Below are 24,858 nucleotides of genomic sequence, written 5' to 3' on the forward strand. Positions count from 1 at the left end.
GACTCTTTAAGAGGATTGCTTAAATTTGCAATTACTTAGAGTCAGAGGGTTAATAAAACCAAAACAGAATATGTACTAAATTTAAGCATCTTTCAACAACTTCTCGGGTCTGATATTCTATTCACTCACACATCAGAACAAAGATACACAAACACGCCTGGAAGGAGAGTGTTTGAGAAAGAAATCCAGCATCCAAACTATTTTTATTATAATCAGGTGACCTCAGCACATGTATTGCCAGTAAAAACATATTCTGTAAGCGCTGAAAATAGTTCAGCTCTTACAGAATACAAAAGCGGGACAGGAGCTAAGCCCCACGGCGCTACAACCACAAGAGGCTTATTGTGCCCTCCCTTCCCTTTTTGGATCTAGTAGACGAAACCTCCCCTACTAAGGAGGTTGAGGGCTCTACCTTCTAGTTCTTTTTTCGCTGCTATCTCCTTTGGTCTCAAAGATCCAAAGGTTTTCTTAGCGCAATCACTCGACTGCAACGCAATCGAACAGCAAGTGAGAGGTCGAAGGAGGTCCTCCTCTTCCTGACACAATCCGCACAACGGTTCCGAGAGCTAATAAGACCCCACCTTGTACAGGATGCTTCCTAAACCCCGTGAATAGGCCTATAATCAGATTAATCTTGATTTCTACCCCAGCACAGAGTTACTTTGGCTCTTTGTTTATACAGCCAAGGCATCGTAGCCTTTTCATGCTCTCTCTCCAGATCCAAACTCTGAGAGCCCCACGGAACTGCACACCCTTAGAGATCCCCAGGACAGGTTCCGAGCCAATGAAAGGAGTTTCATCTCCACTCTTTGCCAGTAGTTCAGCCCTTATCTCTGAACATAAACAGTTGCAAATAAGCAAGCCGCTTATAAATTAATAACCAACAGAACAAAAAAAAAAAAGGTAAAACCAACCCTCTAGGACAATAATTCCTCTTGTCTGAACCCTGTCCCGGACAGATGGACAATCACTCGGCAGCAGAGATCATTTCTGGTTGGTCAGAGGGGAAATTAATTCTTAGCTCTATACACATATAAAAAAAAAGGGTCATTTAAATAGAAGATGAAGAAGATGCATAGTCGCGAAATACTGTGGGCTGTGACATGCTACAAAAAACTTGCCCTCAGCCAGCTGCAGAATACAGCTGGTCTCGCCCGGATGTTCTTTAAAGAGCTGTCCACAGCCATCTATATAAATTCTTCCACTTACAATTCTTTATGCTGTTGAATTTGTTATTCTATGCGACCAGATGTATTTTAAATAAGTTGTATTATTTCATTTAAATGTACCGAGCTTTCTTTTTGGGGAACTTGTAACCAATAGTGGTGCATTTCAAAGTACCAAATTCTATAGTTAATTTCTGGATGAATACTAGCCCTAAAGGACAAGCCTATGAGAAATGGATGGAATGCAAACAACTTCACACAAAGTACACTCAAGAAAAAAAGCTCTATGATTAACATGGAATCAAAAAAACAATCTCTCGATAAATAACCTGCTGATTATAGAAGAAGTTAGTAAACAAAATAATAACGCCTAATAGACCGGCTCCAAAAAATAAATATTCATTTCAACAAAACAATACGTGCAATTTCCCACATTAAAGTACCCACATACTCCAATAAACAATTAAAATAGAAATATATAAACAACAATAATTACACGTTCTAAGTTTTGTTAGTCCAATTATAAGCATAATAAAATTTTATCTGAGATAAAGTTTAAATTAAAACGAAATAAAATGCTAAGAATTGTTAACTGTAAACGTACATCATTTTATAGAACTTAAATTCCCTACAGAGACTCTAAAAACCCCAGACGGTTATAGGGTCCTCGCAGATTTTAAACTTTAATAACAAATCAGTAATACAATTACAGTGTTCTGTAGTCTGGTATTTTTTTATAAATTGTGATAAAGTTGAAAAGATTCTCTGGTCCTTGATTATATGTTAAGGCTGTATTGTATCATGACTTCCCACAGACAATCCTTTAAAATTGTAACAGTGTGGATACCTTATAAAGTTTATTTGTGCAGGAGCACAGTCGGGGCCAGAGAGGGATTAGTTTACTAGTTCTGTCATTTCTAAGTTATCGTTAAGTTCAGTGAAGTCAGGGCTTCGTTTTATTTATAGCAAATTATAACTCGATAGGAAGCAAACTTTCTCTAGATTTATTGTGACTTCAATTTATTAAGCAAATTTATAATGTTTTATTTTTAGTGCAATTCTCATTTAAATAAAATGAATCTTTACTGCGTAAAGGGGGCACCCAAGGGCTTTTTTTAAAATAATAAGCTGCGAAAATGTAATAGTAATAGATTACAATAGTAATAGTAACAATAGTAAAGTAATCGCCTATTTTTTCAGGCGGAGCTTAACGTCCAACTACCAATTAGGTGTCGTGGACGGAGGCGACTAGCAAACATACTTTACTGTAAATTTCTCATATTAACCATTTAATAAAATCTAAGGCCTAAGACCGGGGAATCGAACCCACTAAACCAACAATACATCTTAGCATTGCGGGTCTCACCTCTAATCGCTCGGCTACCGTGGCGCCTTGTAATAGTAATATATCACTATAGTAACAGATAAAAATGTAATAGATTATATTCAGTAATTCCAGTTCTAAGACTTGATTAAATGGCTTAACTCTCCTACATGTGTATTGATGGACCCGAATCCATCTGTTATCTGCATTTTAAACAAAGTTCTCTACTCTACAAATTAAACTTACTTCCATAGATTAGACTAGATCCGGTATGGTCAGACTCTACCTAAGGATCGCGATCCCCAAGGGATTCTAATGTGCCTCCCCACCGGTTGGAGTACTGGAGTACCAATACTGCCAGTTTGATTAGTACCTAAAAGTCTGGACCAAAGACTCCACCTCTGGGTTAAGCTTGAAGATTCGCAATTTCTTATTCAAAGCACCAAAAAAAAAAGTCCCACATTCTGACAGGAAGTACTGAATACGCGTAGTACGGTTTCTTTTTCTTCCTGCCTAAGATGGATAGCACACCCTTTTTGATAGGCCTGTCCAATGTATGAGTTTACCACTAACTTTCAAAGGGGACTACGATCGCACGAATGGCCCCTTGGCTATTGAACAACTGAATCATTCGTTTTAATAATTTCATCATACCCAGCACCAATCTACAAATTAAAAAAAAACAATATTCATAAAGTTTTACATCTGATCTTTTACTAAATGTCGATTTATTCAGTTGAACATAAATCGATTTTCTATTCTAAAATTATTACTAGCTCTAAGCACTAAAAACCCATGAAAGGAATCAACTGGAATAGCCTTCGATGAATTATTAAGAAAGCAGATAAGAAGAAATGAAAAAAAAAGATAGAACTCGAGAAAGAAATAAAATGAAAATGCATGCCATTATAGCCGCCAAATCGCTGGTATAATTTAAAGTATCAGAGAGATGTTGAAGAAGTGCCCCACTGTGGCTGCAGACTCACTGAAAGCAAGATGGATGCTGGCTAGTAATTAGTACATACCTAAAGAAATATATATAACATGAGAAAAGAAATAATAATAGCAAAGCCACTAACATTAAATTTACATCCCACCCTAGACCAAGAAACAAAGAGGATAATAAGATTGCTGTACACCTTGCCAGTCCTGTCTGGAGAACAGGGGTTGGTTGTTTCTTTCTGTTAATGGCTCTCTGAGCAGGTGCATATCTCCCAAGGATTCACAATTCTCCAGTTAATTTTAGAATAATGTTTAGTCATAAAAAGGAATAAATATTATTAACTGGCCATCACGCATGATTCATCAAGTATGAAGTATTCATTAGTGAACCTTTCTTGTTTTGCTTTTCATTTTTACTAATTTTTTATTTTTAAGCAGTTAGGAAAAATAACTTTTTTTTAAAACTGTAACAGAATTCGTCATCAATAAGAATAAAGTGTCCTTATTTAAATTTTTTTCATTTTCTATTTACAGGAAATAGATTATGATAGAAGTGAAGGTTAAATTAAATATACGAGATAGATATAGAATTGCTCGCAAAACAGTGCGAACTCAGCAATTTCTTTCGGCTATAAAAAGACGTAAGTGTATGAGTATGTTAATATGATCGTATATGCGGATGGTCTAAAATGGACTAAGAATTTGGTCAATTTTAATTGGAACGTATTATCTTTTATTTATTTTTTTAAATAATTCTGTCAGCGACATATTGACAACTAGCCGGAAATGCTCCCTGGATCAATTCCCGCCTGATGTCTTAAATTATATCAGGTGACAAGCAAACATTCTCTAGTTAGCAGTATTCGCCATTAAATAAAACAATAATACGAATTAAAAAAATTTGGTTAAAGCCGTTTTGGGATAAAATAACCTAAAATTGGGGGAAAAAAGGATCATTTCCAGTCTTATTCAAATTCTTTTGGCCAAGATTATTTTCTTTAATATTACACACAAGTTAGAACCATATATTACGATATCACCTTAAAAAATCGACTCAGTAGAATCGATTCAGATTTATAAAATCTATCTGAACAGCTATAGATTAAGAATTTATATTTTTTAATTTTTATTTTGACGTAAAATTGAAAGCTTAACACGAGAAGTCTGTCGCACAAAGTAAGTTTCAAATCTCCTTCAAGTTCTGGCACTTCGTTAAAATAGTCTTTATTAAACTACAAGCAAAAATATTGAAAAACTGCTGTACATATTATTATAATTTAATAAGACTATAATGTTATTTTCAGTACTTTATTTGGAGACAAAGTGAAATTATTGTCCAGCAGTGAAATGTAAGCCTGGAGACAGAGTCAAAGAACATGGCTGCTACAATCTACCGTTATACTTAAGAGTCTAAGAGACCCAGTCTGCTCTGGAAGTTGTTCAATACCTTAACTGACAACAGGTAACTTTCAAGTACTGTTGTCTGAATGTCCAACAGGCCGATCGGTTTTGGTCACTGGTACTGAAGAAACTTGCCACCGCTTTAAATAGAAACCCATTCAGGTCAATGTAACCTTTCACTTAGGTTAAATACTGTAGGATATAGTGAATGATTTAGAACTCAGCTAAAGGTCTGAAGGTCAGCATACCTAAACAGGCTGTATGTCTGTTATTTGTAAAGACTATTTTAGAATGCTAAATAAATCAATTCACTTGAACTGGAGTTCCAAGTAATTTGGCTCTAGCTTAGAATTGGGAATTCTAAATTAAAATTGGGAGAGTTCTAAAACAGATAGCATGCAATATAACGTGTATAATAAAAAGAAATTAGCTCTAGTGGTTTTTTTTTAAAAGTATTTTGCAAAAAAACTGAAATCGTGAAAAACCTATCTGGAAATTCGCTTTTCCAGTCCATGCTTTGAATTCACCTTTGAATTTTTAGCAACTCATCTATCACTAATTATTCTTGAATAAATTGTACGACTGCAAAGTTACAGTTGGCACCGACAATGCATACCAAAATCGAAGTATAAAATTTCAGTCACCTGCAATATTTGTTTCTTTGATGACTAAATGTCTGCAGAAACTACCCAATGATGATCAATTCCCCTCTACTTTTGTTCTAATTCAAGTTTCGATAAAAACTAACTTATACATTTTTGTAATAGGGCGCCACGGAAGCCGAGCGGTTAGGGGCGAGACCTACGAAGCTAATATGTATTGTGGTACTGGGTTTGATTCCCGGTCTTAGGCCTTGGATTTTATAGTTTGATTTTATTTTTTAATGGTTAATAAAAGAAATTTAAAGTAAAGTATGTTTGCTAGTCGCCTCCGTCCACGACACCTAATTGGTAGTTGGACGTTAAGCCCCGCCTGAAAAAAATAGGCGATTACTTTACTTTACATTTTTTAATATTATTATAATTAAAGCTCAATTCTCTAAACTTTCACAAAGAAAAAAGGATCTTTTAAAGCGCGCTTCCTTTAAGTAGTACACCTGCTCGATTAAAACCTTCATTACAAAGCCCAGCTTTAAAGTATATTAATCAATCTTTTTATTTTATTTTTAAACAAACCTGAACAAATATAAAACAGGTACAATAAAAGTTGAAGTTCAAAAAAAAGCTGGAAAAAAACTCATTTCAGCGTACAAACAGGAAACCAAGCTCCACCAAGCGCGACGGTCCAGCCAGGTGGGACAGATGTACCGGAAGTGCGTCTTCCTGGCAAGCCCACCCGTCCAGGTTTATGTACGCAACCCTCATGGCACGGGCCAAAAGTTATCTTCAAGTATGCTCTATTTCATTATTTATAATTTTTTTTATTTTCCAACAAAGAAGTACTTCAATAAAAACGTACGTTCAATTTATTAGGGAATTGAATTTAGTTCTTTCTTAAAATGATTTTCAGATGAAATTTTACCATTTCCGTTTTTAATTTCACACGAAACAAGAAGCTGAACAACTATTCAAAACCAAACGGGACAAGTGTCCTCGAAACAGTCCCAGTTTCAAGGCCAATAAATAGAAAAGAGAGAGACCACCCTCTGATTTTGCCTACATCCATTTCATTTATTTCGCGAAAACAGCCAAATAACCTGGAAATCAAACTCGTAGAAGATACTTTCTCAAGAGCCTTGGAACTTGTTAGCCTAAAACTTAGAAGGATGAAAATGCAAGAATTTTGTGTGACTAACGTTCATACTCAAGACCATTTGCTCTAAAAAAAAAACACCCACTTTCCTGGATCCAGGATCTATCAAAATAGATATTTCTGGTGACAACTTGATATTAAAAAAATTTAGAGACGATCGCATTAGTTATAAACAAACGATAGTATCAGAAAATCGAAGCATAAATTTGATAATCCAACAAATTTATTACAAAATTTTAGAATTACACAACGCAAAGTGAGTAAATGAAATTTCCATATCAATTATTCAGTATATATATTCTGTCTGTTTGCTTCGTTTCTTATAAAAAAAAAGGGGGCCAGCTGTTAGCACGAATAAATATTTAGATAACACTATAACCTTATCAAAGAAGGTAAAACCTGAAATATTTATTAGGAATTATAACAGTACTGGTTCTCTATTTACATGTATGAGCCCACTCCAGAGACACAATCATACATAAAATTTATTCAAAAGAATATATTATAATTGGATGGTCAATTTTAAATAAAGAAAAAACTGTTTTGTTGAAATTATTATTATTTTAATAAATAAATAAATAAACGGAACCTTGGCCTAGCGTGGCTGGCCATTGCACATCGCCTAAAATACTCGTGACACCAAGGACATAACGTGGGTATAATAATGTCTTTTGTTTTTTTTAATGGAAAGTGGCAATACTTGCTGGAATATGGGAGCAAGAGAGCAACAAGAACGGCGGACTGGAACTGAACAATACCAGCTAACTAATTACGTTGAAACTATAATCAACATTGCGTTCGAGCATTCAGCGTTGTTCTTATAATTCTGTTCTCATTGTTTTTAAATTTAAGATAAACTGAATTGAGCACGAAATTTTGGTTCTAATGCATCACATTTGTCTGCAACATGTGTTTTAAATTAAAGCTTGTTCAGAACTAGTTAGGATTATATCCTGCAATTATAGGTATTCAGAAAAACTTGATGAAAATTAATGAAAACTGAACAGACTTGAGGCTTTGACGAATAGATTGAAAGAACATGCGATTTCCTAGATCTGGGAAAAGGGTTTTAAGAAAATATTTGGATCTATGAGGAGAACATTGTAGTTCCAAATAGCTGGAAAAACAAATTTCCTCGTGGGTTCTGCCCTAAGAAAATTAACGGCTCAAATTCGTTAACTGGAAGAAGCTCTTTTTTTTACTACAAGGGTTCTCCTGAGGGATGGGTGAATAGACTGCCTCTAATGTGCCATTTCAAAACAATGTTTGGTTCTACTCCCTATTCTTTTAAGGTGGACTAAATATGTAGCTAAACTTCTGCTCAACGAGGAGTTCATCTTGCATCTTTGTTTTGTGGGCCAAATTTCTGAATGAAACAGAAATAGGACTGTGAAGAGAGAATATTATCGAATGAGCGGAATGGCACAGTTAAAGTGGGCTCTATAAGATGCAAAAATATTTAAAAAATTTGAACAGTCATTAAAATTTCCTTGTCACCAAATTAGATTAAAAACCAACCATAGAGAAGGTGTATTAGGAAAAAATTCAAGTATAGGAAAGATAAACTGCCAGCAGAAGACTTCAATGGAAGGACAAACATTTGCTATAAATAGGGGAACAAGCACCCCAGCTAGAAAACAATTAATACCAAAGAGGTTTGTAATAATCGCAGAGCTGGTGGTAATAGCTCTGTGTCCCAATTATTTGGGACAGAATGAGTTCCATCCTGATAACGACCAGTGTCATTGTCTCTTAACGATCCTAATCATAACAGCATCACTAGGAGAGAATGATGATGTCTTAGCAAAGTGGACGGATCTGATGAGATATTCGCCGGTTTTAAGCATAGAGCCTAGTCGAGGACTTTAATTGGCGCATTCCAAGGGTTTCTTCTTTAGCACATAATGTTTTTAAAATGAAATATACATATTTGTGGAATGCTAAAATAGTTGTAGGTCGATGAACTTAATGAACTTAAAAGGTTGGAAGAAATTAACTTTTATTAAAAGCCGAATATTAACTTCAAATATTTGCTTTTAACCAGTTAAGCGCGGAATTTAGATTTTTTAAAAACCCCGCCTCAGTGTGCGGAATTAAAATCAGACATTGACGTGTATACACGTCGAACGCAGGGCAAAACAACCAAAAGTTTACAACGTCGTTATAGTCACTGCAAGCACTTTTTCTGGAATCTCTCTGGAGCTTGAGATTACAGAGCATTCTGTGCATTTCATAATCTTGCGCCGCTTAACGTATGCATTGCTCTAGTTACGAATTAGGGACGCAAGAGCTTTTTTACAAGGAAGAAAAGGGCTTTGAATTCTGTGCAAAATGAAATCTTGCTCGTACTGAGGTCTGAATCTCGTATCTAAGGTAAAAACGGCATTGCACAAAACCCTTGGGTTGAGAGCTTCTATTTGTATGCGTAATTCCCAATCTCTAATGCGGAGACCAAACATGTACCAACCACATCATTTGGCTGACTCCCTCCACTTCCCTCCGTATAAAATACTTAGCAGTTCTATTGGTAAGATAAAGGAAACATCCCACCAAATAGTATTCTTATTGTATTTTATTACAATTTCGAGTTTTTATAGTTAATGGCAATTTTATAGTTTTCACGAGTATACAAGTCGAACGCACCGTAATAGAGATTTGGTTTGACGTGAATACACGCCAAATACACTTAACAGGTTAATATGTAAGCTATGGAAGTGGATTTGTGGAATTAGAACTTATGGCTTTTTTGTTTCAGAAAATAGTCCAAGAAGTAATGGCGCTGAAATTATTGACTACTTCCTTAAGGATAATTATTGCTACTGTTATTGGTAGTGTGCTGTTTAATGAGCAACGAGATGACAGTAAACAGCAACACTTAACAGAGAACATTCTTAAATTTGACAGCAGGAAGAGAGAATAAGAAGTATCGATCGCCAAGGAAAACAACGATAAACATATCGATAGACTACATTAACATAATCTTCCTTATAAATAAACAAACAAAGATAAGTTAAATATCGATTATAACGAAGCCTTATTAGTGGCTTAGAGAGTGGTGGGAGAAGTTTAGTTAATTGTCTGGTAAGCTCCTTAAGTCAGGATAATGTACATAACAGTTCAGCCTTGATGACTGTGGACAATCTCCAATCAGACTTGACCTACCATCTCGCTAGCTCATTATGACTAACACCGGGGCCACGCACGATTATACCTGAGTCAATACTATATTATGTAGTAATAAATATTTATTTACAAAGTTCAATGTAAATATAACTTTATAAATTAATATTACCATATACTTCACTACTAAATTTAGATCCTTTCAAATTCGAATATTAACCCGGGAAACGCTTTCCACTTTCCTGTATAGGCTATGTACATTGACTTTTGGCAGGAAATAAAGATTGAATTTAAAAAGTTTTTAGTTTCGAGTTTATATAGCGCGTTGGCGCTATAAGTAGCAATGATAACAGAGTAACAAATGATAAGTAATGAATGGAGAAGTTACCCAGTTGTAACACTCCAAAACATTAGACTGTTAGTCACTCTCTTCACTTGAGAGGAGATCACGAGACTACTGTCTCTTAAGGCGTCTTGTCCGGGTTATCAGGAAGAGTTCTTGAAGAAAGATTTTGTGAGCTAGAGGATTTATATGAGATTGCAGGTTGAAGTGGAGTTTTCTGTATCGTGTTTTAGCAACCTGTGAGACAAAAGGAATGTTAAGGTCGGTATGTATAGTCCAGGTTGGGAGACATAAAATGGAGCGTTTGCAATAGTTGGAAGTATTTTGGATTGCAGAAATTGAATTATTTGGAGCTAGAAGCGTTTGGTTGAACCCCACAGCTCTATTCCATACGCCCAGATGGGTTTCAAAATAGAAGTATAAATTAGTTTTTTGTTGTCCAGAGAGAGTTTTGATCTGTCGTCTAAGAGTCTTTTAAGTAGTCCATAGCGTCTGTTTAGTTCTGTTCTTTTATCTCTAGTGTGGGGGTGAATTTAAAAAGTGAAGTACCATTTCGATAAAACGTCAAAATCAAGATGCTAACTAAGTCCCATGCTATGTTAAGCATACCTCTAAAGTATCATTCTAGAAAAAGGACAACTTTATGATCTATTGTAACTTAAAGTCGAGATAAGGTTCCATATATTGTATAAAACATTAAAAAAATAATAAATGTATATAACAACATATATTATATAGAAAACTTAAGTTGAATATATGGAAGAAGTACTTGTTAAGGAGGACAAAATGTATTTAGCGGTACTCAGAGAACTAGACAAGACGGACTAGAATTAGCTCACGACAATGTTAGATCACGATTACTCGCTCAAACGCCTCTCTCATGGCGATGTTATTTTGCCCGTTAATGATTACTTACGTAAGCAGCTAATTTTACCGCAAATATTATTTAGTGGGGAATAATGTAGCTAGAGGCTCGCCTACCTCCAGTCAAGCAATGGGGACTCGCTTGGATGGACAGGATCATAACCAGGCGGTGCTACTTCAGAATGAACCAATCAAATAAAATTCACTAAAAATTTGTATTAATTTCAAATCTATGATTAAGAAAAGTGTTAATCATTGCCGAAAACCAGATAGTTATTAGAGCACGGATATATTTTTGTAATTACTCGTAGATATGATTTGGGAGTGCTTTGTCAAGATCTGAGAGATAAAGTTATCCTGAAATGACAGAACCTATTAGCAAGTAAGATTTAGGGAAGGCCAGCAAAAGGAAGGCACAATAAGGAACGGAACTGATCTATGAGTAGGACTAAGGCAAATCCTCAGTTTGTGAAAAAGTGGGCTGCTTAAAGATAACACTAATCTGAACACAGGATCCAGCCGACTCCGAAAAAGGCTCCTGCAACTTTCGAGGCTTTGAATTTGATGCCTCCTAAAGAGCAGATTCCTCGAAATCCTTATCCTATAATCAGATGCTTCCTCAAGAGGCTATTCTGACACTAGAGAGCTAAGGATCTTCATTAGCTCCACTTTCATTCTCCCAAATAGATTAAAAAGAAAATTTTGCCTACAAAATCACCTTTGTATAATTGAAAATGGCAAGTTCACGAGGTAAATTACTAATTTCAAGTACACCTGATTCCTTTTCGCCAACAAATTTACATGCTAATGCCAAGATATCTTAAGACAATATTTTTAGGGCACTCGGAGTGTCGTAAGAATCGAAATACAGCTCTCTAGATCACAAAGAATGTCCATTGTGTCCTATTGTGGAACTGAACACGCCATTTGGAATAAATCTAAATATTTAAGTGAAATATTTGAAGTTTCAGCAAGAATTTGGCCACATGATTCGCTAAAAATTGCAACGATTGTCAAGATATTATTTTCTGTTTTATTATTATTATTAATTAACCTTATAATAATGTCCTTCTATTATTATACAATGAAAAGACTGGTCATTGTTTAACATAAATCAAGGCTATTATTTCCCAAATAAATTTCCACTTTTATTGGCCACTTTGCGTAATTAAAAGTTGTTGCTAATTAACCCTAAGGTAATCAGAGTCATAAATCTAATCTAATTATTAGCATATATTTCAACCATTTTCTTAAAAGAGAAATTTAAGTGCAGAAAAATTAGGTCATTGCTTCAATATTTCAAGCAGAAATGAAGTAACCAAACTTCAATATTGATAAAACAAACTTAAATCAAATTAAACTGGCCAAAATGTTTAAAAACCAGCAAAGTTTCTTGGTTACCACCAAAATTGAGAGAAACCAATCGAAATAAAGCTTTCCCTGTAAAACAAATTTACAGAGCATTAGTTTGCTTAATTTAAAATTAAATAATGAAGGTTTTTTAGTAAAACGGAAATGACGAAATACCAGTTTTCTGTTATTCAGGTCTTCAGATATTCCGTAAGCAAAACTGTTTACATTAAATGTAACCTTATTTATTGTGAACATGTTTGCAGTGAATGTATCTAAGTAATTATTAGAAACATGTTACAGAATCTATGGAATACATTATTGCACATGTCATTCATTATGGATAAATAATAAAAATGTATTTATGATGCTGTTAAGTATTTTTCTTTTATGAAACAACCATAAAATATTGAGAATATATGGCCTGGTTTTGGAGAAGGGGAACCATCAAAGTTTTTGGAAAGATATTAGAAATAATAGTATCAAGAATAGACTCGAGAATAGAGAATTTTTTTTTTTAATTTGAAGACAAAACACATTATATCACAAATTGTCAGTTTCGAAAACAATTAAGTAAATTAATTCAGCGGTAAGATCAAGTCTTCATGAGCAAATAATCCCAAGGTCAGTGATACTTAAAAATAACATTGAATTATTATACTACACCCCGATAGATCACATAATAGCCATCTAAAATCAACCTATCAGTGGGAAAAAAGGAACACCGAATAATTTCCCAAGTCTGAGGAGTGTTGGAGGTTGTCAATGCGAGGTGGGTCTTGCATGGTACTATATTGGATTATATAGTAATACTATATTCTGGCATATTTGACTGATTGTGAAACAGGATAGTGCATAAACCTAATCTAGGTAATAGACTTTGTTTAGATGCCTTATGTTTTTGTTTCCTCGTAGGACTTAATGTAAGATGAAGAATTGGAAGTCTTTAAATATTTGCCAAATAAGACTTTTGTTATTTTAAAATATATATAATTGTTTCGAAACCCTAGAAGTTCTAAAAAAAACAAAAAAACAATCGAATAAACTCTTCGCCTCCATTCAAGCGAAGAGATAATCTGGTTCGAACTTGATTGCTTCTAACTTGATTTAAAAAATGAAACTTTCTTGAATCAGTGAAGTCGCCCCAATTTGGAAGCGAATGAAGTTTTAGGGCACATGAAAGTACGAGATCTGTGCGTTTAAGTTCATCAACTTCTGCTTCTAAAATAACGATAAGAGGTTCTAGATAAGAATCACAGTAGGATTATTTTGGGTCTTGGTTTCATACTGTATTTTGTAGCTTGGGAAATCACAATTTACACAATTGGATCCAAGATCTGACCCCCCTTTTGTTTTTTTAGAGTTAGCGAGATAGAGGAGAAAACCTTCAATCAACTTATGACGGATTGATTAAGGTGTGAAAAGATTAGGTGCAGGAATTATAACCGGAAGAGTTTTAGACGGAAACAGTCGAATAGTTCAGGAAGGTTAGTGGGGATCCTAGTAAGGGATAACCTTCTCTACTATTTCACAGAAAGAGCTTTGCACATGTCGCGTCAATATGAAGTAATTCTCTTCGGAGTGGACAAACTCGGGATTTCCTGCTCTACTCAGGAGTCCCTCTCTTTAGCCCGCCGTTCAATTAATCAGACAGCTGTGGAGCGGGTGCCTCAGTATTCAAATACAGCTGCCAAGGCTTATTGGCCCATCACTCCGCCAATGGTATCTTATCTTTCTGAGATATGACTGTAACACTTTAAAACCCAACAAAAATGTCAATGGCCACATTTATTGTATTTTTTTTAGTGAACGTTTTTACCCAATTGAAATAAATTTAGTCAAGAGAGTGTGCCCGTATCAGTGGCATCGATATGATAACCAAAGGAGAGGTTCCCCAGTAAAATGTGTTGTTTGGAAGCGAAAGAAATCTTTTTTTTTTTTAATTTATTTATTTGCAACTGTGCAAAAATATACATTTAGCAAAAGTGAAATACTAATAAACATTCGATTGTGCCATTGAGCTGGGTCAGTACCACAACCAGGATGACTGGATGAGAGAAACCAGCCAGCGTTGGAACTCTCCAGGAACTTATTGGGGGTTTAGGAGGCAATGAGGTCACGTGGCCAACGCCGTTTTAAGCGACGTGGAGGATTGTCAGGATGGGACGATTTGGATAGTGATTGAGCCAGAGGATTTGGGTGATCAGAGAGTTTGCTGTGGAAATTTAGGAATCGGGTGTGGATTAACTCATTTACGTAGGGAATATTGAGATCATGATGGAGGGTGCGGTTGGAGACATAGAATGATGCGTTAACGATTCGGCGGAGGACTTTAGACTGTAAAGATTGGATAGGTTGGATGTTGGATGGTTTGGCGGAGCCCCACAATTCTGCTCCATATGTCCATATTGGTCGTAATAGTGTTTTGTAAAATGTAAGTTTGTTTTGTACGTTCATGGAGGATTTCGGTCCAAGGAGTCTCCTGAGTAGTCCGTAGCGTCTGTTCAGTGAAAGAAATCTAGTGCTAGGAAACTAGATAGTATTTAGTTGAAGAAAATTCTGAAAACTTGGTAACAGCACAGTACTTTCTCATGCCACTGTAAGAGAAACTAAGAAAAAAATTACATTTCCATGTCAACAGAAAATAAAACATTGAGAAAAAAGGTCGTTAGACAGATGGCAGGTGGGCTCCAACCCACGAGCTGGCTGATGACGGCGCCAGATGTCTACTGAGTAAATCAATTTCAGGTATAACATTACGTATTTTGAAACCAGTACGGCGGTTTTAGGAGAAAGGTAATCCCTAGTTCAGAGCAAGCCAATTACCTCCTCCTAGAAAAGAATTCTATTAAAAAATAGCGCTAGAAACAATTATGGTGTACTAAGTTTATTTAATAAACTCTTTGCGATAAAGACTTTTTCTGGCCATTGACGAACATCTTGTAATTTTAGGGCTGACGTTTCACTTAGCAAGACTGTGTTTTTTGGACTATGATCTCCAGTATCTAAATTTTGACCAACAGCGCAGGGGGAGACTCTATTCAGAGAACCCCCCTTTCAACACTAATTAATCCCACAACCGTGACAGGGACCAAGGGTTATCCCAATAACTAAGGAGACCCTCTCCGTACAAGTATATTGGAGCAACACAAATAGCACCCCTTTTTTGAGACTACCCAAACCTGACTCAGAAATCTGAGGATATTCACCCTTAGTAGGACCAGTATGGGCATACGTAATCTCTTCAACAAGAAATGAGACTCTTGTTTACTTTTCTAACTACTACATTAGATTGGCTGGGTTTGTTGTGTGACTTCAATTGCTTGGAGTCTCAGAAGAGATGGAAAAAACCCACGGGTGGGAAACCCTAAAAGAGTTATTTTTTTTCAATGGTTGGATGAAGCCAAATACGTTGAAGATTTAAAATAATTTGTTCTTTTTTTTTTAGCCCCGGCCAACCTAAATTGAAGTTTTGAAGACCCAACACCCAACTAATTCATGGTTGAAGTGGTTTTTCCTGTTTAGACCTAAAAGTGGTCAGCTCAATAAGCCTCTTTTGGCTGATGAAGCCGGGCACCCTCTCCATGTTTTTAAATAAAAGCAACTTCAATTAATTATTAAAGTAATAGGGATTAATTTACGTGGAGTATCCCTTAAGGCATATCAATCTAATAAGAAAACTGTTACGAGATGGAGTGTATTTTGATGTATGGACATGGTGTTGTAATGAATTACTAGTCAAAGCAGCTGTGATGTAAAGTTTGAAGCGTAAACAAGCAATAAGAAAAGAAATTATAAAACGATTTGAAAAGAAAACAGAATAAACAGCTGATAAAGATCCAAATGTGGTGTACAAAGTGGAACATAAGGAGCATAAACGTGTCTTTCAACTGAACTTAATGTTTACATTCCTATGGAACGTGTTTATTTTTAATTATAAACTAAACTCCTGAATACTTAAATAGAAATCTCTAAACCAATGAAGAAAGCTTTCCTTAAAATTAATTTGGAATGATCTCTTTCACAGACACACACAAAAAAAGTGAAACACCAAAATACCTGCTGAGTTTGTTGAGCAACCTGGACAGATGTTGCAGTAGATTGTGCATTTGATTCCGTGGATGATTTCCTCCATTTGAGGACCCCCATGACGGAGTTAACCCAACCGGTATCACTGTTGGTGGCCACTTCGCAGTCTCTCATCTAAAGTATAACCACTCTTTTGGAGAACAAGGACCTAGAGGAGGCCCACAACACCATCCACGGCACACAGAACTTCAAAGGAGTAAGGAACACTTGATGTGCCCTAAATTATTTTTGGTTTTTCTTTTTCTGTGTTCATCAATGAGAGTTCTTCATTAATGATTTATAAAAATACCGAAGATAAATGAAACTACAAACAAAAAAAAATTTTTTACCGAGCCACAATGTCAATTGAATGGGGACACGAACGGTTTGTTCACAACAGCATGGTAGGTTATCCGACTGACTGGCAAGCTGTTCCGTTATCCCCACTCATCTTCCACTATCCCTACCACTGCTGCTGCAAAGCGACTGTTGCTGCTCCCACTGCTAACTAAACCGCTCGGTTGTGTCCAAGTCTACCTTTACTGACCAGTCAGATTTCAAGGTGAGCTACCAACGCAAACATTAATGCTGTACAATAATAAATAACAATACCAACTGATGCGTTCTTAACAACAACAATAACTGTAAATACAAACAATCCCGGGTAATTTATTTTTAGGAAAAAAAAATAAATGAAATAAAACAACCTTGTATTAAAAAAAAGAAGTTATTTAGAACAATTTCAGTTCCAATTATTTAAAAAAAAGGTTTGCTTTGTGTTCGGAGAACAATACTGATTGTTTTTATATGGACTAAATTTTTGCTTAGCTGGTTCGACTATTTTGTAATTTATGAAAGACGAACTTGAAGGAACCATTGTTAAGCTACAATAATTCTAAAGCGCTTCCAAATGAATATATATGTATTACAAGAAGCTCGCCCAAAATTTCTGGGTTCGACATTTAAATACATGGTTCCAGGGCATTTAAAGAACCCAGGAGAGTTTCCAGGTACCTTCAAAGAGCGGCCAAGTAAGCGTGGACGTACCAGATAAGTCTTAGCAATGGTGTATGAAAACCTCAAGCTAAACGTTGGCGAAAAAAGTACCATCTATCCTCTCGTATTTGTGCAGTTTTTCCAGAGGAGTTGCTCCATCAGCAAGACCGGATAATCGACTTGTACGGCCGAAGGACCCACTTTATGGGGTCACTAAGATCCTGAGTAAAACACAACATGTACAGCTTGGGCCTATCAATGGAATGCCTGGTGTCTGTATTAGTCTGAAAGAAGAGTAATGTCTATCAAGAATTTTTGAAACAAATGAAAATGGAAAATATAAGACACTACAGACAGAAAAGTGGAGGATGTCTCTACAAATCTCTTGGAGGGGGGATACGATGGAGCTCAGGATCTAAAAAAACAAACCATTTCCTCTGATCTGACTTAGCAGAGATCTGGTAAAACTCAAAATCAACTGTATAAACTTCCCTCTTTTCGAGGAGTGGTACAAAGTCAAAAATAAAACTTAAGTTAATTTAAAATAGAAAAAACAAAAATAAAAAAAGCGCGAAAGTAAATTTTGTTTCAAACTGCGCAGCATTTTATAAAATTATCAACTATCTCTATCTACAGAACAATAGAGAGAGAGAATTTACTTTTAGAGGCTAAACTTATGCAAGAAATACGTAACCAATTAAGACCTGCTAAGGTTAACCTTCCGGAGGAGAATTTTAATTGCTCCCGCATATTTCAATAGTAAGTAGTAATTAAGTAAGCACTCTCTGGAGGTTTTTGTTTTTAATTTAAAAGAAAATTAAAAAAGCTTTCTTTATCTTTTTGCTTGTATCTAGTCAAATTGTTGTCAAAAATTAAATTTTGATTAAAGATTGCACTATTTGGTACATTATAAAGATTAATCCATGGATCAAATATAAAACTGCGCAAAATTCTACTTAGAAAACTTTACGCATCATACATCCTTTTATAAAAACACAAACAACCAATAGTTCGCGACCAACGCCTATCTCCATACTTTTTGACACAGCCATTATGATATTCATCTCACAACAAAATCCGTTATAAAAGACACATTTATTATTTTGTCCCGCATTTTTTGTGTGACTTAATTAAGAATAATAAGTTTTCTAAAGAAATTATAGAATTAATAATAGGACTGAGATGCTGCAAAGTTAAGAGAAGATTTATTAATAATTATATTAAATATTATATTAGTTACCGAGTCCATAGAAGCAACATTGTCGAGCAGTTGGCTAAACAACTCTCTTCAGTGAACATAAAATTTTGTTGTGAATTTACCATCAATACGAAAGCTAATGACAAAGTTTCAGCTCAACTTGTGGGGGTGGTGGCCAGCAGCAGTCCAACACCACATAGAGTGGAGGAGATGAAGAAGGTTTTCACAAGAGTTTGTCGATTAGCAAGGAAAACTACATCCAGGGCCCCATTGCCTCGTTCTTGTTCTACGATATTATATGGTTTTAGGAGACCGCATTCTATAGCTTTACCCCCCACCCACTACTGGGGATCTGCCATCCCTGTCAGAGCTATCCGTCAGTGGTTCTCGATGGCCAAACTTTAGGGAATTAATTTCTCAAGTCGGTCCTCGGCTTTAGGCTAACTTCATTTTAATTACTCACGTATTTAAAAAAGAAAATGGAGGATAGAAAATTGCACTTAATAAAGAACTAAGACCTGACATTATTTAAAAAAAAATGATTAAATTTAAATAAAAATGTTTACAAACAAACTCACGATTCATTCTCCATCTTATTCAAGTCAGAATTCATTTAATGTCCCTCCTAAATATTACATAAGATACAGATCCATACATTACACACAAACGGTACTTTAGTAGAGGGTGGCGTAACCATTAACTTCCCCAGGATTTATCCTAAAATGAAAATTGTGGACAACTATTTTAAATAACTATAGATATGCATAAATGCAAACAGCCATGACACGTTTATAGAAAATTAATGGAGCCTTTTTTTTTTTTTGAGAAATTCCCTAAAAAAAGGAAAATCGATTCAGTAATGGGAACATTTTCCAGTAAATCGATTTTGACAAAACCTTATTAAATCTGGTAGCAACTAATAAAATTAGCAAAAATGAATTATTACGATGGAGAACTCGTGCTCAAAACAACCAGGATGAGTGGTATAGAGGTGGTATAAAAAAAAAAAAAACGATTCTAGGGAGAGAAATCGACAAATTATTGCAAATAAAAATACTTAAGACAAATAAAAAATAAACTTACATGAGTAGACCCATCACCAAAATAATTTTGCGGGGGGTACTTACCTGTAACAAAAATAAGTATATTTAAAAAATATGCATGGAAATACTATTATTATATAGTATTCAGTTAATCTTAATCAATGATTTATGTGTAATCGAATTTTAAATCGAATCAGCGAATTATGAATCAATTATTAGATGAAAAACTGCAACAAACTGATCAAATCAAATAAAGTTAAAATAACATAGTTATTAATAATAAAACTAAAAGGGATTCCAAAAACTGGTAGCATGTTTAAGATACATTCATTTGTGAAGGGAATATAGTTCGGACAGCCTCCAGACAGGAGAGCTGTATATTTAGTTGTGCGGTGGCAGAGATGTAGGAGGCACTGGGATAGAAACAAGCCTGTGTACATTTAGCTCCATTACCGTGCTGAGTGCTCCCAAGTGTAAGATTTAGAGTATCCAAGGGCTACAGTATTAAATACAACAACTATCACAGCTAGCAGGATTTCTAGCCGAGATAAATATTTAGTAACTAGCAATGTATTTCTCTAGCTTTCCTATACATATAATAAATTAGCAATATAAGACACATATTGAGAAATTATATCCTTTACATCAGAAAACACAGTAGGTGAGTGATTCTAGATGAGTGGAAAAGGTCTTATTGAGATGCATCACTAGTTTGCGATATGAGTTCAAAGGAGAGGATTCGCAAAAAAGGGTTGGTGGTCCTTGTAAACTGCAAGGGAAGCAGGCTCTCTAAGCTATTCACGAAAATGGAAATAAAATCTAGTCAAGATCCAACATTAAAGTTATAAAAGGGGAATGACTGTAATTCATTTTTGCATGAACATAAAATTCTGACCCATTGCGCATAAATTGTTAAAGTGGTTACCAAAATGCGAGAAGAAATGAGTAGAAAGGTACTTTAAAACGTTCTGGAAAAGTCCAGATGAAGGGACTTGAATCTATCCAAAATGGTGGGAACATCTACTATCTTTTATTACAAAGAAATTATGTCTTCAGGAAATGAATCATAAAAGTAGCAATTATAATGTCTTCTTCATTGTTTGAATGGAAACGATCTAGAACATTGGAAGACGCTGCGTGAGGAGCTGTAAAAACAATGTAGAAGAAGACAAACCGATAAAGGAGGAAACAGGAAACTTAAATAGTAAGGAAAAAAGGGAAAGAAAGTCCAACGAAAGAAGTAAACTAGAAGAATAGAGGGTTAAGTTAAATTCAGAGCAACGTTCTAAAGTTGTGCTGGTCGTTATCAAGGAGTTTGAGAACGTGTGTCGAATGTCTTTAATGGGCACCCATTCATAACTGGTCCAGGAAGGCCGAAGGAAGGCAGGACGTCGCGTTGCTTGCAAAAGGACAATGTGGAGCTGTAAAACTCTGGGGCCTCCTACTACTTCACTCACCACCGCTTCCTCTATACTACAAATAAGGGCAACAAGTTACTTCCACCAACTTCCTTTTCCTTATTGCTGCCAACTTTATAAAGAAAAGAGGATGAGAATATCAAACCGGGAAAACCATTAAAAATCCCGCCTCAAAAAGGAAAAAAGAAGAAAACTTTTCTATTAATTTGATTCTAAAACTTTTTGTTGAAAATCATCTCTTTTTAATTTTGAAATACAGTTTCCAACTAGATGAAGATATTGTTCCCGTTTAGAGTTTTTGAGTTAGATTATAAAATGAAGTTTAGATTCTGTTCGGACTTTAGTTTGAAATGAATCTGAGAAACATAAAATACATTTCTGTTTCTAGAAATTGAAAGAGTTCGTCTAAGTTTAGGAAAATAGAGAAGCTTTAAATAAGCTAAGCTAAAATAAGCAAAAGTTTAAGATATTTGAATATTGCTTTTTAAAAGTTTGTCATTTATTTCGATGTAATTTGAGATTTGTTTAATATTGTTTTAGTGGAGTGTATGGGGTTAAACCTGTGGTACTCATTGAGAGATCTCTCGGGATATACTCCACCGTTTTCCAGGCAGAAGTCTTCGCAGTTAAAACCTGAGCTGAGGAAAACCTACGAATAAATAGGGAAATTCGCATACTTTCGGACAGCCAAGCCGCACTGTAGGCCCTTACTTCCTTCAGAACCTGGTTTGGGAATGTAAAAATGCCCTGGAATAACTAACTGGCTCGGCACAATAAAGTTCGGCTGGAATGGGTGCCGGGTCATGTAAGGGTCAAAGGGAATGAAATAGCCGATCAACAGGCCAGGAATGGAGCTACCACTCCTTTCATTGGCCTGGAACCTGTCCTGGGGATCACCAAGGATGCAGTTTAGGGATTGGATCTGGAAAGAGAGTATGAAAAGAACTGGGTGATGTGTCCTGGTGCCTTGGCTGTGTAAACAAAGAGCCAAAGTGATTGTTCTTGGGTAGAAATAAGATTACTCTGATCAAGGCCTATTCACGAGACATGGTAGGTTCAGGAAGCATCTGTGTACAAGGTGGGGGCTTATTAGCTTAAAACCATTGGCCAGATTGTGTCAGGAAGAGGAGGAAATGACCTCTCATCAACTGCTGTTCGATTGTATTGCAATCGAATGGTTGCGCTAAGATATCTTTGGAACTCTCGAGACCAAAAGAGATAGTATGTAGCGCAAAATGAACTAGTAGGAAAGTCCTCAACCTCTTTAGTAGGGGGAGGTTTCTTCTACTAGAACCAAGAAGGGTCTGCCACAATAAGTCTCTTGTGGCTGCGGTGCCGTGGGGCATAGGTCCCGTCCAGCTTTGTAATCAAATCTTCATAATTGGCAGTCTGTTCTAGAAAGATGCAAATGATAGCAAAATACTGGATCTAGATCGCACAGTTAAATTTTGTTTTTTGTAGAACTGGGTATCATCAAGTATTCGGATTACTGGAGAACCGATATTTTCAGTACATTGAAGTTAAAAGTGCAGCAGCATTTAAATTATTATAAATTCAATAAAGAGATTCAGCTGTTTTAATTGAATAATTCTCGCTCACAACCACAAAGAAAAAGACGAAAATAAAAACAGTTGATAGTTCCGGTATTTTCACTAATTACACACAGAAACTAGAAAACTACTACGATAATCTGAACCGATTCAATCAACTAGTCTAACTAAATAGTTAATGAACTAGTCTTCTTTTAAGTATTATAGAACAAAATAGCAATCATTTCCATCCCCAGCAGAGACTGGTCCAGATGTTCCATTCAAAAAAAACTGTTGCTCTAAGGAAAAAGTTTTTCTTCTGACGTCAGCAGATTGCCACAGCCTTTGTTTAAATAAACACTTCTCTTTTCCGGATTAAATTTTTTTATTTCCGTTTTTCTTTTTTCCTCGCAAGTTTTTGTTTTGATAAAACAGTTGTCTCTAATTGTGCTCATCTCGTGCGCTTTACAGCATCCACTATTGTGTGTGATACAAGGATAATGACGTAATAACAGTTCTTAGCTAACGTGATATTGAAACCATTATCTTTAATATTTTTCTTTATTGAAGTTAATTTCCTTTTGTGAAGTTTCAATTGTCTGAGCAACATCACTTGAATCACCACCTTCTTTTTTTATTCAGCCCGGACTTTTCTCTCTTGCTTAAGAGGTACCAATAAAAGGGTCTTTTAACAGCTGAGGAGTAATTATCACCAAGAAGAAAATCATATCTTCTCTTTTTCGAAAAATGATACGCTGTAATGCAACGGGGACCAAAGAACTGGCCCCATTTCCGGCTTTCTCTATTAAGTCTGTTTCCCAAAAAGGCAGACAATGGAAGGCGCACAGAATGGGCAAAATGCGCTGGGACAGGATGCTGGGAATACTGGTAATCTTGGGTAAGGTTTCGGACTTCGAAAAATTTTATCTAATAAAACCTCTATTTTTATGGTGTAATGTTTTCTTCTTTGGACAATTTTTTTTGGTAGTCAGGGTGGGAGTCTAAGGGACTCTTGGCCAATGGTAGTAAGAGACCAAATGTGGGACCTGTAGGAAATATCTGAATAGGTGTACGGATGTACAGCGAGCCGGATCTGGTCTCTTTCATAAGAAGGAATCAGTTGAAGACATGTGGAAAGGAAGCCAGACGAGAGAATCCCCAAGAAATTATTGAAAGATAAGCCTGGTGGATATAGAAACACGAGGATGCCCACCGAAGACTTGGTGTGAATAAGGTGGAGGAGTCTTGCCGATGAGAAGAAAGAATGGCCAGGAGTATTGGAGAAGGCTTAGGTTCTTGCTGGACTGCAGTGCTGTAGTGGAGTAGGAAGGTAGGAAATATCTGTGCCCTCACTGTATTCCCAGGAAAACTAACCATTAAAAAGGAAATCCATCAAATTGCCCTCAAATAATAAAATGAAATAATACAAGGCGTGTTAATGCGAGATTTTTTAAACTAATTTCATTTATTAAACCAGAATACTAAACTTAACTTGGCAATGAAGTGTACAAACACTGGAATCACAAGGCTGCAAGAGAGATTGCTTCATTGTAGGAGGCTGTAAAGTAAACGGAGGGTCAAGATTTTATGGTACGTACAATCGTAAATTACGAATGATAAGCGAACAGCCATGACAAACAGAACAGCCTGACGTTGTCAACTTGTTAAGTAACTGTTACCCTCATTTTGTCCGCCGCTTAACAGCAAATAAACATCAAGATTCTTAAAAAAAAAAAAAACAAACAAACTACACACAATTACAGGCTCAAAGAAGTCAGAAATATTATTGCCATCAAAACTGTCAACGTCATTTAATACCACTCATGGGTTTTATACTGCAATTTCCTAGCTAAGTATGACGCAGTGATTGGATTCTCACTAGAGGTTTTTTTTTTTATATATTAACAAATTTAGCCCCAAAAAAACGTGAGGCTCCTGTGCCTCCACAGACTTTTATCCCAAAAATCACCTCAAAATTCATTTAGCCGATCTCAATACAATATTTATAAGATTACCTTACTTATACTGGCCATTATCAAAATGGCCTAAAATCTAGTCTTCATCGCGAAGACGCTGTGCCTACTCGTACTCTACCCACGTTCAATTGACGCTGGTCGACCTCTCCGAGGTGGTGCCACAGCAGCATGGCCCCCCCCTTTTGCCAAAACCAGAAACCACATAAATATACTTCTTTCCAACCCTTAATAATAAGTAAGCTTGCAGTATCCGGTTGAAAAAAACCACCAATAAGAACTGCTTAACCTGACAAAAACCACGTAACTTCCGTCCAAAACTTTACACCAATATCATCTCATTGTCCTGCAAAGTCACGGTAGCTGTATTT

At 35.8% G+C, this 24,858-nt stretch overlaps 1 protein-coding gene across 37 annotated transcripts in view; it reads right to left on the reverse strand.

Annotated features, from left to right (window-relative positions):
- Positions 1–24,858, reverse strand: part of RapGAP1 (Rap GTPase activating protein 1) — a 325,082-nt gene that overhangs the window by 121,838 nt on the left and 178,386 nt on the right. Inside the window, exon 1 of one of the 37 annotated variants that reach the window (XM_074137183.1) lies at positions 16,322–16,788. The exons of 35 other annotated variants lie outside the window; for them this stretch is intronic. In XM_074137183.1, coding sequence (XP_073993284.1) covers positions 16,322–16,465 — 144 coding nt within the window. In that variant the 5' untranslated portion in view covers positions 16,466–16,788. Of the gene's footprint in view, positions 1–16,321; positions 16,789–24,858 lie in introns of those variants that run through there. One more of the 37 variants, XM_074137145.1, reaches the window with a different exon arrangement.

Source organism: Rhodnius prolixus, unplaced genomic scaffold (genome assembly GCF_049639745.1).
Source record: "Rhodnius prolixus isolate KJV_2025 unplaced genomic scaffold, Rpr scaffold_5, whole genome shotgun sequence".
Taxonomy (NCBI): domain Eukaryota; kingdom Metazoa; phylum Arthropoda; class Insecta; order Hemiptera; family Reduviidae; genus Rhodnius; species Rhodnius prolixus.